The sequence below is a fragment of the Mesoplodon densirostris genome, chromosome X, assembly GCF_025265405.1.
Source record: "Mesoplodon densirostris isolate mMesDen1 chromosome X, mMesDen1 primary haplotype, whole genome shotgun sequence".
Taxonomy (NCBI): Eukaryota; Metazoa; Chordata; class Mammalia; order Artiodactyla; family Ziphiidae; genus Mesoplodon; species Mesoplodon densirostris.
Genome location: NC_082681.1, coordinates 119,496,266 through 119,510,142, shown reverse-complemented (window position 1 = coordinate 119,510,142; position 13,877 = coordinate 119,496,266). Strand labels below are relative to the sequence as shown.

The 13,877-nt window shown below is 40.3% G+C and overlaps 1 protein-coding gene across 2 annotated transcripts in view; it reads left to right on the top strand.

The window, feature by feature from the left end:
- Positions 1 to 13,877, top strand: part of LOC132482328 (membrane-bound transcription factor site-2 protease) — a 39,256-nt gene that overhangs the window by 17,189 nt on the left and 8,190 nt on the right. Inside the window, exons 6-7 of one of the 2 annotated variants that reach the window (XM_060087575.1) lie at positions 8,309 to 8,427; positions 9,336 to 9,516. In XM_060087575.1, coding sequence (XP_059943558.1) covers positions 8,309 to 8,427; positions 9,336 to 9,516 — 300 coding nt within the window. Of the gene's footprint in view, positions 1 to 2,732; positions 4,441 to 8,308; positions 8,428 to 9,335; positions 9,517 to 13,877 lie in introns of those variants that run through there. The other variant, XM_060087574.1, reaches the window with a different exon arrangement.

Sequence of the window (13,877 nt, the reverse complement as noted above, 5' to 3'; positions counted from 1 at the left end):
AACGAGAAGCCACCGCAGTGAGAAGCCCACGCACCGCAACGAAGAGTAGCCCCCGCTCGCCACAACTAGAGAACCGCCGTGCACAGCAACAAAGACCCAACGCAGCCAAAAATAAATACATAAATACATAAATAAATAAATTTTAAAAAAACTCTCAGTCAAAAGTGGTAGAGCAAAATAATTTACATTCCAGTTTTTTCATTTTTTAACATGAATTATTTTTAAAAGATTGAAAAAATGAGAACATATCATGAAAATATGACTAAAGCATTAAATTAGACATAGGAGGTCACTTGATAATCATAAGGAGTGTAATCCACAATGAAAATGTAATCCTGAGTCTTACTGAATAAAGTAACAAATCATCAAAACAAAAATGGAAAAAGTACAAGGAAAAAACAGAAATGTAATAAAGGAGGCTTATCTCATCTCTCAACACATAGCAGGTAAGTATGAAAAAGGCTTAATCATCGAGGCTCTAATTAGCAAGGGCAAAATCAATAGTTATGTCAAACCCTGTACCATGACAATTTCTTTTCAAGTGCCCATGAAACTTATAAAAATTGTCCAATTTAATTCAAAACCATAATTGCAGTATGTTTAAAAATGATAATGAAATAATGTGTAAAGTTCTGCTAAAAGGAAAAGTCACTGCCTTGGGCAATTATTATGAAATAAGAAATGAAAGTAAATCAGTTAAACTGAAGAAGTGAGAAAAGAACTATAAAATAGGTAAGAAATGATGTAATTAGCATGCATATAGGCAAAAAATAATAAATTAGAAAAAATAGAACTGTTAAAAGAGTTCTTTGAAGAACAAAAAAAGATTAAATGGGAGAAAGCATTTATAGACAGAATTAGCAGTCAGATTGGGGAATGACAACTGATAGAGAAATTTTAAACAATTATAAAAGTGTTCTTTGTTCATCTCTGCAAAAAATTTTCACAAACCCGGATAATTATCTTTTTTTTAAACAGCCGAAATTAACCCCAGCAGAGACAGAAAAAAATTATAAATAGGCTAATTACCATGGGAGAAATTAAGAAAGTTTAAGAGTGGTCCTGAAAGTTGCATAGGTAGAATTCTTTCAAATCTTGAAGGAATCTTGAAGGAAAAGATTTTTCTTTTCAATTCCAATTTAGTATAAACTTTCCAGGTCGCATAGAGAAGGAAACTAAGAATTTTTTAAAAGTCAGTGTAACACTGATACTTGTAAAGCACAAAAATTCTACAGACAGTTGGTGTATCTGAACAGTGCAAGGATGGCTTAAAATTAGGAAATCTTATTTGAATGTGGTAAACATTAATTACTCTTAAGAGAAAAATATCCTCATCTCAGCAGATATTGAAATCGGTATTTAACAAAATTCAACATCCATTAATGGCTAAAAGCCAAAAATCTTTAGTAGAAGTATTGAATAGAAATAGCTGGTTACTTCCTAATGGTATAACACTTAGAAACATTCCTATTAACGGCCAGGACAAGCATTCCACCGATACTATTAAAAATGGCCTGTAAATGTGGGTCAGTGCAATCAAATAAGAAAAAAAAGAAGCATAACTATTAGAAAGGAGTAGGCCTTCTCCCCGCCCCCCATACTATTATATACCTGGCGGGGGGGAGGGGGAGGGACAAAAAAGTCAATGGAAATGAAATACAGAAAAATTCTGTAGAGCCTGGTTGCCATATTCAAAAAAAACAATAGCTTGGCACGCTGAGCGAAGAGGCACGCAGTGGCAGGAGGGCTGGTGTACGCACGAGCCCGTGAGCCTGGGCATGAGCATGGTCGCGCACTCTGCTGGTGTGCCCTAGCTTAGAAGCGCATGTGCGGGGTGCCCAAAGTGCACGTGGGGAGGTGCCGCAAAGCTCACGTGCGGGGGGGGGTGCTCCAAAGCGCACGTGCGGGGGTGCCCCAAAGCGCATGTGCAGGGAGGGGGGGTGCCCCAAAGCGCACGTGCGGAGGGGATGCCCCAAAGCGCATGCGGGGGGTGCCCCGAAGCGCACGTGCAGGGGGTGCCCCAAAGCGCATGTGCGGGGTGCCCAAAGCGCATGTGCGGGGGTGACGCAAAGCGCAAGTGCAGGGTGACGTAAAGCGCGTGTGGGGGGGTGCCCCAAAGCGCATGTGCAGGGAGGGGGGTGCCCCAAAGCGCACGTGCGGGGGTACCCCAAAGCGCACGTGCGGGGGGGTGTCCCAAAGCGCACGTGCAGGGGGTGCCCCAAAGCGCATGTGCGGGGGTGGGGGTGCCCCAAAGCGCATGTGCGGGGTGCCCAAAGCACATGTGCGGGGGTGACGCAAAGCGCGTGTGGGGGGGTGCCCCAAAGCGCATGTGCAGGGAGGGGGGGTGCCCCAAAGTGCACGTGCGGGGGGGATGCCCCGAAGCGCACGCGCGGGGGTACCCCAAAGCGCACGTGCGGGGGGATGTCCCAAAGCGCACGTGCAGGGGGTGCCCCAAAGCGCATGTGCGGGGGTGGGGGTGCCCCAAAGCGCATGTGCGGGGTGCCCAAAGCACATGTGCGGGGGTGACGCAAAGCGCAAGTGCAGGGTGACGTAAAGCGCGTGTGGGGGGGTGCCCCAAAGCGCATGTGCGAGGCGTGTCCAAAAGCGTCCACGTTTTCTGCGTTTTCCGCGTCCCGCACCGGAAGTGCCTTCTCTTTCCTCTGGAGCTCGGGCTTTTCTCTCACAGCCTTTCTTCTCCGCGGCCTTCTGGTCGTCCGTTTGCTGCCCAGTAGCCAAAGCCTCAGAAGAGCCCTCGGCAGTGGCCTCAAACAACACTTTATACACCGCCGTAGAAAACTCGGAGATGTATGCAGATGCTCTGGAGATGTATGCAGATGCTGTGGAGCTGTATGGAGATGCTGTGGAGCTGTACCAGAGCCCTGTGGAGACCGGCCCTGTGGAGGCCGGCCCTGTGGAGGCCGGCCCTGTGGAGACCGTGGCGGTTGAGGCAGCCGAGGAGTACGAAGACATCAGTGGCAACTGTGTCCACGATGGCCACCACCTTCCGCCTCTGTTCGCGCTGCAGCCTCTCTTTATCAGCACCCCAAACCAAGGGGACTACAGCGAGGAAATGAGCATGGTGCAGATGCAGGAGGAGGTGGTGGGCTACTACCAGTCTGAAGACCTGCGGGTCAGCAACCTGGAGAACAAGATGGTCATCCTGGCCGACGAAGACGACTGCTTCCAGGAGACCCTGGCTCCCTTGTCACCACCCTCCACGTCCTCATCGGCCTACAGCCACAGCAGGAAGTGCAGTGGCCAAGGCAGAAAGCCCAGCGATAAGAATAGGTACGCTGACGGCAAGGCCAGGGCGGGAAGCAGCTCCAAGGTGGACAGGAGCAAGTGGGAGCTGAAGCAGGTGTACGTCAAAACCCTGGAAGGCGAGTTCGCCGTCACCATGTGGTCCAGGTGCAATAAGAGAGGCCACGAGACTAGAGAGGCTAATGAGAAGCCAGCTCTTGGTTATTCAGAGTACGCTACGGGGAAGAAGCTGCCTCCTGGAGGAATTCCTGGCGTTGATCTCTCAGATCCCAAACAAGTGGCAGAATTTATTATGAAGAAGCCCCAGAAAACCAAAGGAGATCCCCTGAAATCAATAGCTTGCCCTAACAAAGGCTGCATGAAGGTGTTGAAGGATAAGTCTGCTTTGAGAAAACATCTGCACACCCATGGTCCCAGAGTCCACGCATGTGAAGAATGTGGCAAAGCTTTTATTGAGAGCTCAAAACTGAAACGTCATCAACTGGTGCATTCGGGAGAGAAGCCCTTTCAGTGCACCTTCAAAGGCTGCGGAAAACGCTTTTCCCTGAATTTCAATTTGCGTACCCATATGCGAATCCATACCGGAGACAAGCCCTTCCTGTGCCCCTTCGAGAACTGTAATAAGAAGTTTGCTCAGTCAGCTAACCTGAAATCTCATATCTTAGTACATGCTAAGCATAAAAATGAACAGTAAAAAGGAGAGAAGAAATTTCTCAGGCTCAGAAAGCATCTTCCAGGAATGTGATGGGAAATAGATATGCCTGTTTTTTGTGTACTGTTTCTAGAAAAGAACTTCTTTTAATGACTCTAACACATCTAAGGGTCAGGTTTTGATAGGTTAGTAAAAGTAAAATTTAAAAGGTTAAAAAAAGTAATTCTTTATATAAGATAACATTGTTAAGATGTTCTGTCTTGTTCTGTAATACCGTTTGAAAAACGTTATGTTTTTGTAATATTTGGTCACAAAGGAGGACAATTCATGAAGCTCACATCAAAAGACTTGTTTATACAACTGTGCTAAAAATGGGACTTCTTTTCACATTCTTTTAAATATGAAGTTCATCTATTGATAAGTTTTTAAAGTTATGGATTTTCTAAATGTTTGTGTTTATACTTTTAAGAATATGCTTAGTACTATATATGGTTTTTCTGGAAGTAAATAACGTTGCTTGCAGATTTTCTTTAAAACTAAAAATGGGACTTCTTTTCACATTCTTTTAAATATGAAGTTCATCTATTGATAAGTTTTTAAAGTTATGGATTTTCTAAATGTTCATGTTTATACTTTTAAGAATATGTTTAGTAGTTCTATATATGGTTTTTCTGGAAGTAGATAACGTTGCTTGCAGATTTTCTTTAAAAGAAGGACAGTTACATGCATATATAAAGTATTTTCCTGTTTAAAAAAAGTTATATAGGTTTAGTTTGCCATCTTAATTTTGGTTGTATTCTTTGACATTAACACATTTTGCATAACTACCTTTTAGATGCACTGGATTGTGTAGTATTGAATATTGGATGGGATGTAGTAGTCGATTTAAACCTGTTTTAGTCTTTATTTTCCCCCAAATACTACCATGTGCTGTCTTTTAGTGTCATTTCTTTGCCTGTTTAGTTAAGGAGTGGTGCTCAGTTGTGGAATATGTTGTGTATGTATTGACTTTTTAATACTTGGTACATACATCCTTGTAATAGAAAAAGCAAAAAATAAAATACCTGTTCTAAAGAAAAAAAAACTAGCCTATATAAATATTGTACCTAGAAAATAGAGAAAACAGGGAGGGTGCGACTGGTATCTGGTGGGTAGAGGCCAGGGATGCTGCTAAACATTTTACAGTGCACAAGATAGTCCCCCACAACAAAAAAATTATCTGGCCCAGAGTGCCAGTAGTGGCACTGTTGAGAAACCCTGCTCTAGAGAAAGTAAAAATTGTAACAAAAATTTGTTTGGTATACTCAAAAAGCAAATCATTAATGAACAAGAGATTGTTTAAATAAAGGAAATAAAGGTACTTGCATTGCAATTTAGCCATCATGGGCAAATCTGGAATCCAGCAGGGTGGTCTGGTACCAGCTGCATCCCTGACAAGAGATAGGAGAGTCCTGCCCAGAGAATCAAAGAATCAGTGCTGCTGTGTGCCCCTCTGACTGTTGCTTGGATGAGAAAAGCCAGGGTCGTATGGTGGTGTCATCCTGATAAGGGAGAGGTAGGGTGCAAGCATTTAGGCCATCCTGAGGGGTTAAGGGGAAAGTTGAATTTAGCACATGGTAATGGTGGCAAATCTAATCAATGGGCTGGGTTGTTTTGGGACTAGCAACAGGGTGGTGGGGTGGTATAGCTGTATTCCTAATTAGTTTCACTAGAGTAAATTCCAGTGGGTCAAAGAATTAGAGGTTTTTTCTGTTTGTTTTAATTTTGTTTTTTAAATGATGCTAGGGACTTCCCTGACCATCCAGTGGTTAAGACTGTGCTTCCACTGCAGGGGGCATGGGCTCAATCCCTGGTGGGGGACCTAAGAACCCGCATGCCTCGAGTGAAAATTAAAAAAAAAAAAAAACCTATGAAAACAATGCAAGAAAACACAGGTGAGTGTCTTCTATAGTCTTGAACTGGGAAAGGCTTAATACAAAAGGAGACATTTGACCTCACCAAAATTTAAAATGTCTGCATAGGCAAAACTATAAACCAAGCCAAACAAACTGGAAGAAATGATAATAATACCTCGTACAGAAGAACAAATTCCTCAGTGTATGTATTACAAATAATAATATATATATAAATTAGTTTAAGAAAAAGAAGACAACCCAGTCAAAAAATGTAAACTGACAATGGATAGAAGTAAGCAATTCTCAGACAAAAATACAAATAACCATTTAATAAGCATGAAAAATGTACAAGCTCACTCATCATTAAAGAAATAGAAATCAGGATGAGATTTTACTTTTCACCTAGCAGATGGCAGTCTAAAGTTATGATAACATCCCATCCAGTATTGTTTAGAGGGTGGGGAAACATATGCCACTTAGGAGAATATAATGCAAACTTGTTGGAGGTCAATTTTAATGCACGTATTTTTTGACCCAATAATTCCATTTCTGTGCAATTTTCCATACCCTCAGAGATGCATTCTTAATTAGATGCATAACAATATGAGCAAAGCTCTTTGTTGCAGCATTGTATGAAAAAGTTAAAACAGCCTAAGTGATCATTAGTAGGGAACCTTATAAATAAGTCAGTATGTTTTTTTAACAATGGATTACTCTGTAGTGGATATAAGAAATGGGTTAGATATGAATGTGCAGGTAAGGAAGAAGTCGAAAATATATAAATGAAAAAGCAAAATAGAGTTTGTGATAAATAGCTTGATACCATTAGTGTTTTTAAAAGATCTTTCTGTGTGCAAAACAGAAAATATTGTTTACCCAATATGTCCTGGACTAGAGGAACATTTTACAATGTGAATATGGTCCATATTAGCTAGGTATCTGGCTGCTGTAAAAGCTAAAAATAACAGTGACTTAAACTCTCATAAAACATTGCAAATGTAAGTAGTTCAATGCTGATACGATAATTCTATGATTTGGGGGACTCAGACTCTTTCTGTCTTAGCTCTACTATTCCCAACATGCAGCTTCTGCGTCATGGACTCACGTTTAGCTCCATCATAGCTACATTCCAGCCAGTAAGGCAATCCCCATCACTTCCACTTGCATCCTTTTGCTGAAACAGTCATATGGCCATACTCAGACTCCTGAGAGTCTGGGAGATGTCTTTTAAGTTATGTTTCTATCATTACAAAACACTGGTCCTCAACCACTGGTGCTATCACCCTCCTGGGGATATTTGGAATGTGTGGGGTGGGGGCAGTTGTTTGCTTGTCTCAGTGACTGGAGAACACTAATGACATTCAGAGGATGGAGTTGGGAATGCTATATATCCTGTATTGTAACGGACAAGACCTGCACAACTAAGAATCACACTGGGCTTCCCTGGTAGCGCAGTGGTTGAGAGTCCACCTGCCGATGCAGGGGACACGGGTTCGTGCCCTGGTCCGGGAAGATCCCACATGCCACGAAGCGGCTAGGCCGTGAGCCATGGCCGCTGAACTTGCGCGTCCGGAGCCTGTGCTCCGCAACGGGAGAGGCCACAACAGTGAGAGGCCCGCGTACCGCAAAAAAAAAAAAAAAAAAAAAAGAATCACACTGCTCAGAGAGCGGGTAGTGCTTCCACCCTGCCTTATGAGAAAAACTGTACTAGAGGGCAAGGATCGGTATGGGAGGGGGGTTTATCTAGAGGTATGCTAGTGAATGTTTAACATCTAGCCCTGGAGGAGAGGGTGGAGAGCTCTGATACGTAGCATTTGCTGGTTTCTGTGGTGTAAACACTCCCACCATGGCCAATTTCAAAGCGCCAACTTGAAGTTCCTGAAGGAGGAGTTGGTTAAAGAGGCCCAGTCAGCTGTGGCAAGGTGGTAGGAGCAGGCTCCAGCACACCACTGGGTTCACCTAACCATCTCTGCAGAGATGGCAGAGATAGTTATAGTCTTGATGTAAGATACATACCCCAGTTCAGCAAGAACGTTTTTTACTTCATCATAACTTTTATTTGATAGCTCTGAAGTTCCTTTCAAAGATCACAAGTATGTTTTTTTTTCACAACTATGTTTAAATTAATATGTATACATTTTCTGAGAAAAGAGTAGTAAGTAGAAGATATTCTATTCGTTATATACACACACACCTTTACATATATAATAGAGGTATATATGTAATCGAATATAGATTCTAATAATGTTAAATCGTATTAGCATGTGGTCTTCCTAGTATTGTATTAACATGCTCATTTTAGATTTTAATATCTGAAATGGAAGAAACCTCTAACTGAACATCTGTCTTCTGTACTAATAAGTAGATCTATCTGCCTCACAGCTTCTTCTGGGTACTTTACTAATTTATCAGAATGCCTAAGTATTATGAAGTACAACTACCTGGAATGATATCATCCCTGCCCCTGGTTGAGCTTATTCCTTTTTTTCCCTCTTTTCAGGTATCTGGCATAATTTCGTCCTTGCACTCCTGGGTATTTTAGCTCTTGTTCTCCTTCCTGTAATTCTCTTGCCGTTTTACTACACTGGAGTTGGGGTGCTTATCACTGAAGTTGCTGAGGTAAATAATAGATTACTTGGGGTATTCTTTCACCAGATTTTGTGATGTAACACTTAGCATTTTATGTCAGGAACTTTTATTCAAACTCTTCTCATATACAGAATGCTCAGTTTCTCCTGAAGAAATTACTGTAATCCTTTCAAATCAAAGAAATAGTTTTGTGAACTACATTGACTCTTTTAAAATACTGAAAATTGTTTCTGTTCTGAGTTACAAGGATAGTATCAAGACTTTCTACCTGTAGTTTGATTAAATGCATCATTTACCTTTACTGTTTATTTTTATAACTCTGCTTTTGAGTCAGATGTCTTTACTCCTAAGAAGTAAGAAAGATGGAACCTAGGCTAGCCAGCCAGAACATTTCGTGGGAGTTTAATGTCTTCAACTCTGTATTTCACTCCCTTAGACTACTATGATGGTATCAAGTCTTCTCTTCACACTTTGGGACAAGGAAAATTACCTTGTGAGCAACTGCCTCATGTACTCATGTATTCATTGTGCTGATGGTATTGTCTGCATATTTGGGACTGTGTTTAGATAAGTCTTATAATTTTATCCATTGATGATATAGGACAACGAAGGCATTCTGATGACTGCTTTCACAAAAAATTTTAATTAGCAGTTTGGGAAAAAGTTTATCATTTTAATCTTAATTGTTGGCAAGTGGGGTTTGTTTGATTTTCATTTGTGAAAAATTCAAAATCTTAGTGAAATATGAAAAGTAACTATAATTGTTGGGTGTTATTTTGTTAATTTTCTAGGACTATACATCTTGGATTCAAAGCTGGATTATTTTCTACATTATTCAAAATAGTCTACTTAATTAAGTCAGTGTCTTTATTATTTGCTCAGATTAATCATAGCTTGTCTTCATACATTATCTGATTTATTTCTGCCTTCTTCCCAAGGACTCACCTGCCATTGGACCTAGAGGCCTTTTTGTGGGAGACCTTGTCACCCATCTACAGGATTGTCCTGTTACAAATGTACAAGATTGGAATGAATGTCTAGATACCATCGCCTATGAGCCCCAAATTGGTTACTGTATAAGTGCATCAACTTTACAGCAGTTAAGCTTCCCAGTTAGAGGTGTGTTTATTTCCTCAGTATAATATAATGCTTCAAGCAGCAGTACTTGCCATTTGCTAATTCTTAGATCATGTCTGTAGATTTATTTTGTCCTAACTTCTTTAAAACAAATCAGTAAAGTAATAATAAGCCTAAACTAGTAAACATTCTTCTTGGTAAGTTAGATACTAATATGTATGTTTTGTTTATTATATATTGTTGTTGAATTTCTAACTAATTTCATATTTGATTTTCAGAACTCTAGTATCTAATTCTTTCAGCATTTAAAAAACACTTGTGTTAAGTCAGCATTCAAGCTCAAACATAACCAATTAATTAAATTCCAGCAATTAAATACCCTTGTGCTGTATGGATGGTGGCATGTCCAAAGCTAGTTGGGGTAGGGTTTTTTTGTGTGGCAGTCATCCAGAGGAAGTCATCTTGGTGTCCGAAAATACCCACTGAAGTCACATCTGTTGTTCTGTGTAGTAGGCGACAGGGTGAAGCAAGTTTATTCTCAGAAGCTTCCAAATTTATTTTTAGCTCTTCCAACTCTGAAAAATCAGTCTGCCAACTCTTCATACAAAATTATGGGGACCCAAATTATTGAAAGTGCTGGAAAGCACAAGTTATGCTCACAGACTACGTCTTTAAGTCAAGAAATGCCTGGATACTTGTCTACATCTACTGGGGTTAAGAAATATGATTAATTATCAAGAATAACTGTATTAAAGTACTGTGTGCAACAGTGACAAAGTAGTAAGAACTGATTTAAAAATTTTTTTCAAATGTAGTCTTCCATGTATAACCCATTTTTAAGAATTTTTTTTTATTGTAAACATTTTTCAAACATACCTAAATGTCAAGAGAGTAGTACAGGGAATTCCCTGGTGGTCCATTGGTTAGGAGTCCGTGCTTTCACTGCCGAGGTCATGGGTTCAATATCTGGTCAGGGAACGAAGATCCCACAAGTCACACAGCACGGCCCAAAAAAAAATAAAAAGAGAGAGTAGTATAAATGAAACCTCATGTATCCTTCTCCTAGCTTCAGCAATTATCAACATTTTGCCGTTTTTTTAATCCAGCCTGTCCACTTTTGAGGGAAGTATTTTAAAGCGCATCCCAGGTATCCTGTCATTTCATCCATAAACTTCAGCATATCTTTAATAGATGATGACCTTTTAGACATGACCACAGTACTGTTATCACACCTAACAAAATTAACAATAATTCCTAATACCTGCACTCTTCTCTGGTTTTGTTTTTATAGTTGATTTAAGTTGGATGGTATGCCTTTTTTTTTTTTTTTTTTTTTTTTTGCGGTACGCGGGCCTCTCACTGCTGTGGCCTCTCCCGTTGTGGAGCACAGGCTGCGGACGCGCAGGCTCAGAGGCCATGGCTCACGGGCCCAGCCGCTCACGCGGCATGTGGGATCTTCCCAGACCGGGGCACGAACCCACGCCCCCTGCATCGGCAGGCGGACTCTCAACCACTGCGCCACCAGGGAAGCCCAGGATGGTATGCCTTTTAAGTCTCTTTTAAGTTGTAACAATTCCCCCTGACTTTTTATTTTTAATATCATTTATTGAAGAAACTGAGTCATTTGTTTTTTCAAATTTATCATTAACATGTTCGGTATCCCCCAAATTTCCTATAGATGGTAGTTATGTCCAGAGGCTTGATTAGATTCAGGATCCATTTTTGGCAAGGGCAAAAATACCTCGTAGGTGGCACTCAGTACTTCATATTGCATCTCATGTTTTTCCAGGTATCGCATCTTTTCAATTGGGTGTGTAATCCACAGTGTGTTCTTCTGTAAGAGAAATAATCCATAATTTCATACTTCTTAAGTCCTTTATCATTTTCCTCAAGTTTCTCTAAACTTGGTATAATCTGTATTGAATTACAAAAGCCAAAATGACATCGTAATCAAATAAAGCTCTCTCCAGTAGGATTGTTTTATTTAGAATATCTGCATTTCAGATGTTTAAGGTTTTGTCTTTTTTCCGGCAGACAGAATGGAAGTGAAATTTTTCTTGAAATACTCTGAAACTCTTTCCTTATTAACTTTTTGAGTATTTCACTATTATGGATCATATGCTATATTTTGGAGGTATTTGTTTAAAAACCCAAAGCAGATATTACTCTTCCCACACTAATAAAAAAATCAATCCCAAAATAATAATTCTTCAATATATGTTTCATTTCCTTAGGAGCAACTGTATTAGGATACTTGCTGATTTTACATGATGACGGTATCTGATAAACCCATACCTCCATTTAAGCATTTTTAAATGGAGTACATATGCTTAGCCAGATTGTAGGAATCTTAATGACTGTAAATGTAACTTAAAATATATACTAGGTTAATTTTAATGGCAGACTTGACCACTGTGGCTATGGACATTTAAGAAAACTACAGATTGATATTATTTTACATGTATCTAGGGACCTTCCTTATCCTACATTATGAGTAGAGGGCAAAGATACAACCAAATGTGGTAATACAAAGTAGCTCATAATCCAAAAGTGATTCATATTCAAGTTAGAGTAGAATTCAATATACATAATTGAAATTCTAAAAATTTATACCACTTGAAAACAATAAAGCCACCTTGGAAAGATCTGACCCTGAAAGTTCTCATAAGCTGTCCCAGCCAATCATTTCTGGCCTCATTTCATACCCTGACTCTCCCAGGTGTAATTTTAAATTTTTAAAGATATTCCCTAAGATATTAATTAATTAAGGTATTAATTAAGCAGACTAGATGTTCTCCTTAAAATATTAACAGGTATATTTCTGGCAAATTAGAAAAATGTGGTTAATCTACATGAAATGACTATTCATTTTATGAAATTGTTGGGAACTACTTTTTTCTTCTGTCAGTCCTTTCATTTTTTATTTTTAAACATTAACCTGCTGAGCTATGAGCAGCACCAACAAAACCAAGGCTGGTTTAATTACGCTTCTGCCCTTGGTACATGGGGCAAGCCTAAGGAGCTTGTCCCACACACTCCTTGCAGATTGAATGGCCTTTCCAGGAAGCCCCAAAAAGGACACTGGGTGAGGCTTAGAGCCCTTTGTACCCGGAATAAATCTCTGGTTTCATTCTGCATCAGAACAGAACAAACTTCCCCTCTTCATATTCAACTCTCTGCTTAATTTAAGATCGCTGTGTGTCCATATGCCACTTAGTGATTTGAATGAAACTAAAAGTTACAGACAAGAACTAGTTTGTTTCTTTTTGGGGATTATTTTCTAACAAGTAGCTTGCATCCTCTTTCTTTAGTTTGAGGGGACACTCTTCATATATGCCTAAAGCTAAATTCCTTTTTTCTTTCTTGGAAGCATTGTCCTGAATAAGAAAGACTACTAAGTCCAGCATTTGAATGGCATTTTTAAAAGAGTGAGATTGAATACTAAAGGCAACCGCTCCCTAAAATGAAGCTCTGAGTCCAGACACAGGCACCCCCTTTGAATAGCCTATATTCCTGTTCAAAGGAGACGAGGGTATATACCTGTAACTGCCTGGCACAGAGAGTATTGTCTTGTCTTATGCATCTTTAACTGAAGTGAGAAAAGACCGTTGCTGACTTAGCTTAAGATAGTAAAAGGAAAACTCTGGAAATCTTTTCCACGTAGTTTGAGTACCCAGATTGTTTTTATGCTCAAATCTTCTCTAATGTTTAGAAAAAAGTGTCTGTTCTCCCATTGTGAATATCAAGGTATCATCCAAGGTTTCTTTGCTCTCATCAGTTGAAGAGAGAGAGAGAGTTTATAATTTTTTAACTACTTGGTACTAGGTGGTGCTGGTATAAATTCTACCATAGAACTAAGAATAAAGGGACTTCCCTGGTGGCGCAGTGGTTAAGAATCTGCCTGCCAATGCAGGGGACACGGGTTCGAGCCCTGGTCCGGGAAGATCCCACATGCCGCGGAGCAACTAAGCCCGTGCGCCACAACTACTGAGCCTGCGCTCTAGAGCCCGCGAGCCATAACTACTGAAGCCCGCGTGCCTAGAGCTCGTGCTCCACAACAAGAGAAGCCACTGCAGTGAGAAGCCCGCGCACCGCAACGAAGAGTAGCCCCCACTCGCCACAAAAGCCCGCGCACAGCAACAAAGACCCAACACTGCCATAAATAAATAAATAAATAGAATAAATAGGTTTGCATGCCTATATTGGAACTCTAGTTACATTTATATATTTATTAAGCTAGGGTAAGAAAATTGTTCAATTCATTTTAGTGATGTAGAAAGTAGTGAGTACTGTGAACTATAGATTGAAAAAGTCTCTTCCTTCCAGCCTTATTCCAAAATTACCTCTGGTCTAGACCATCCTTTGAAGACTAGACTATTTCTACAAGTATCTTAGGGCCCATC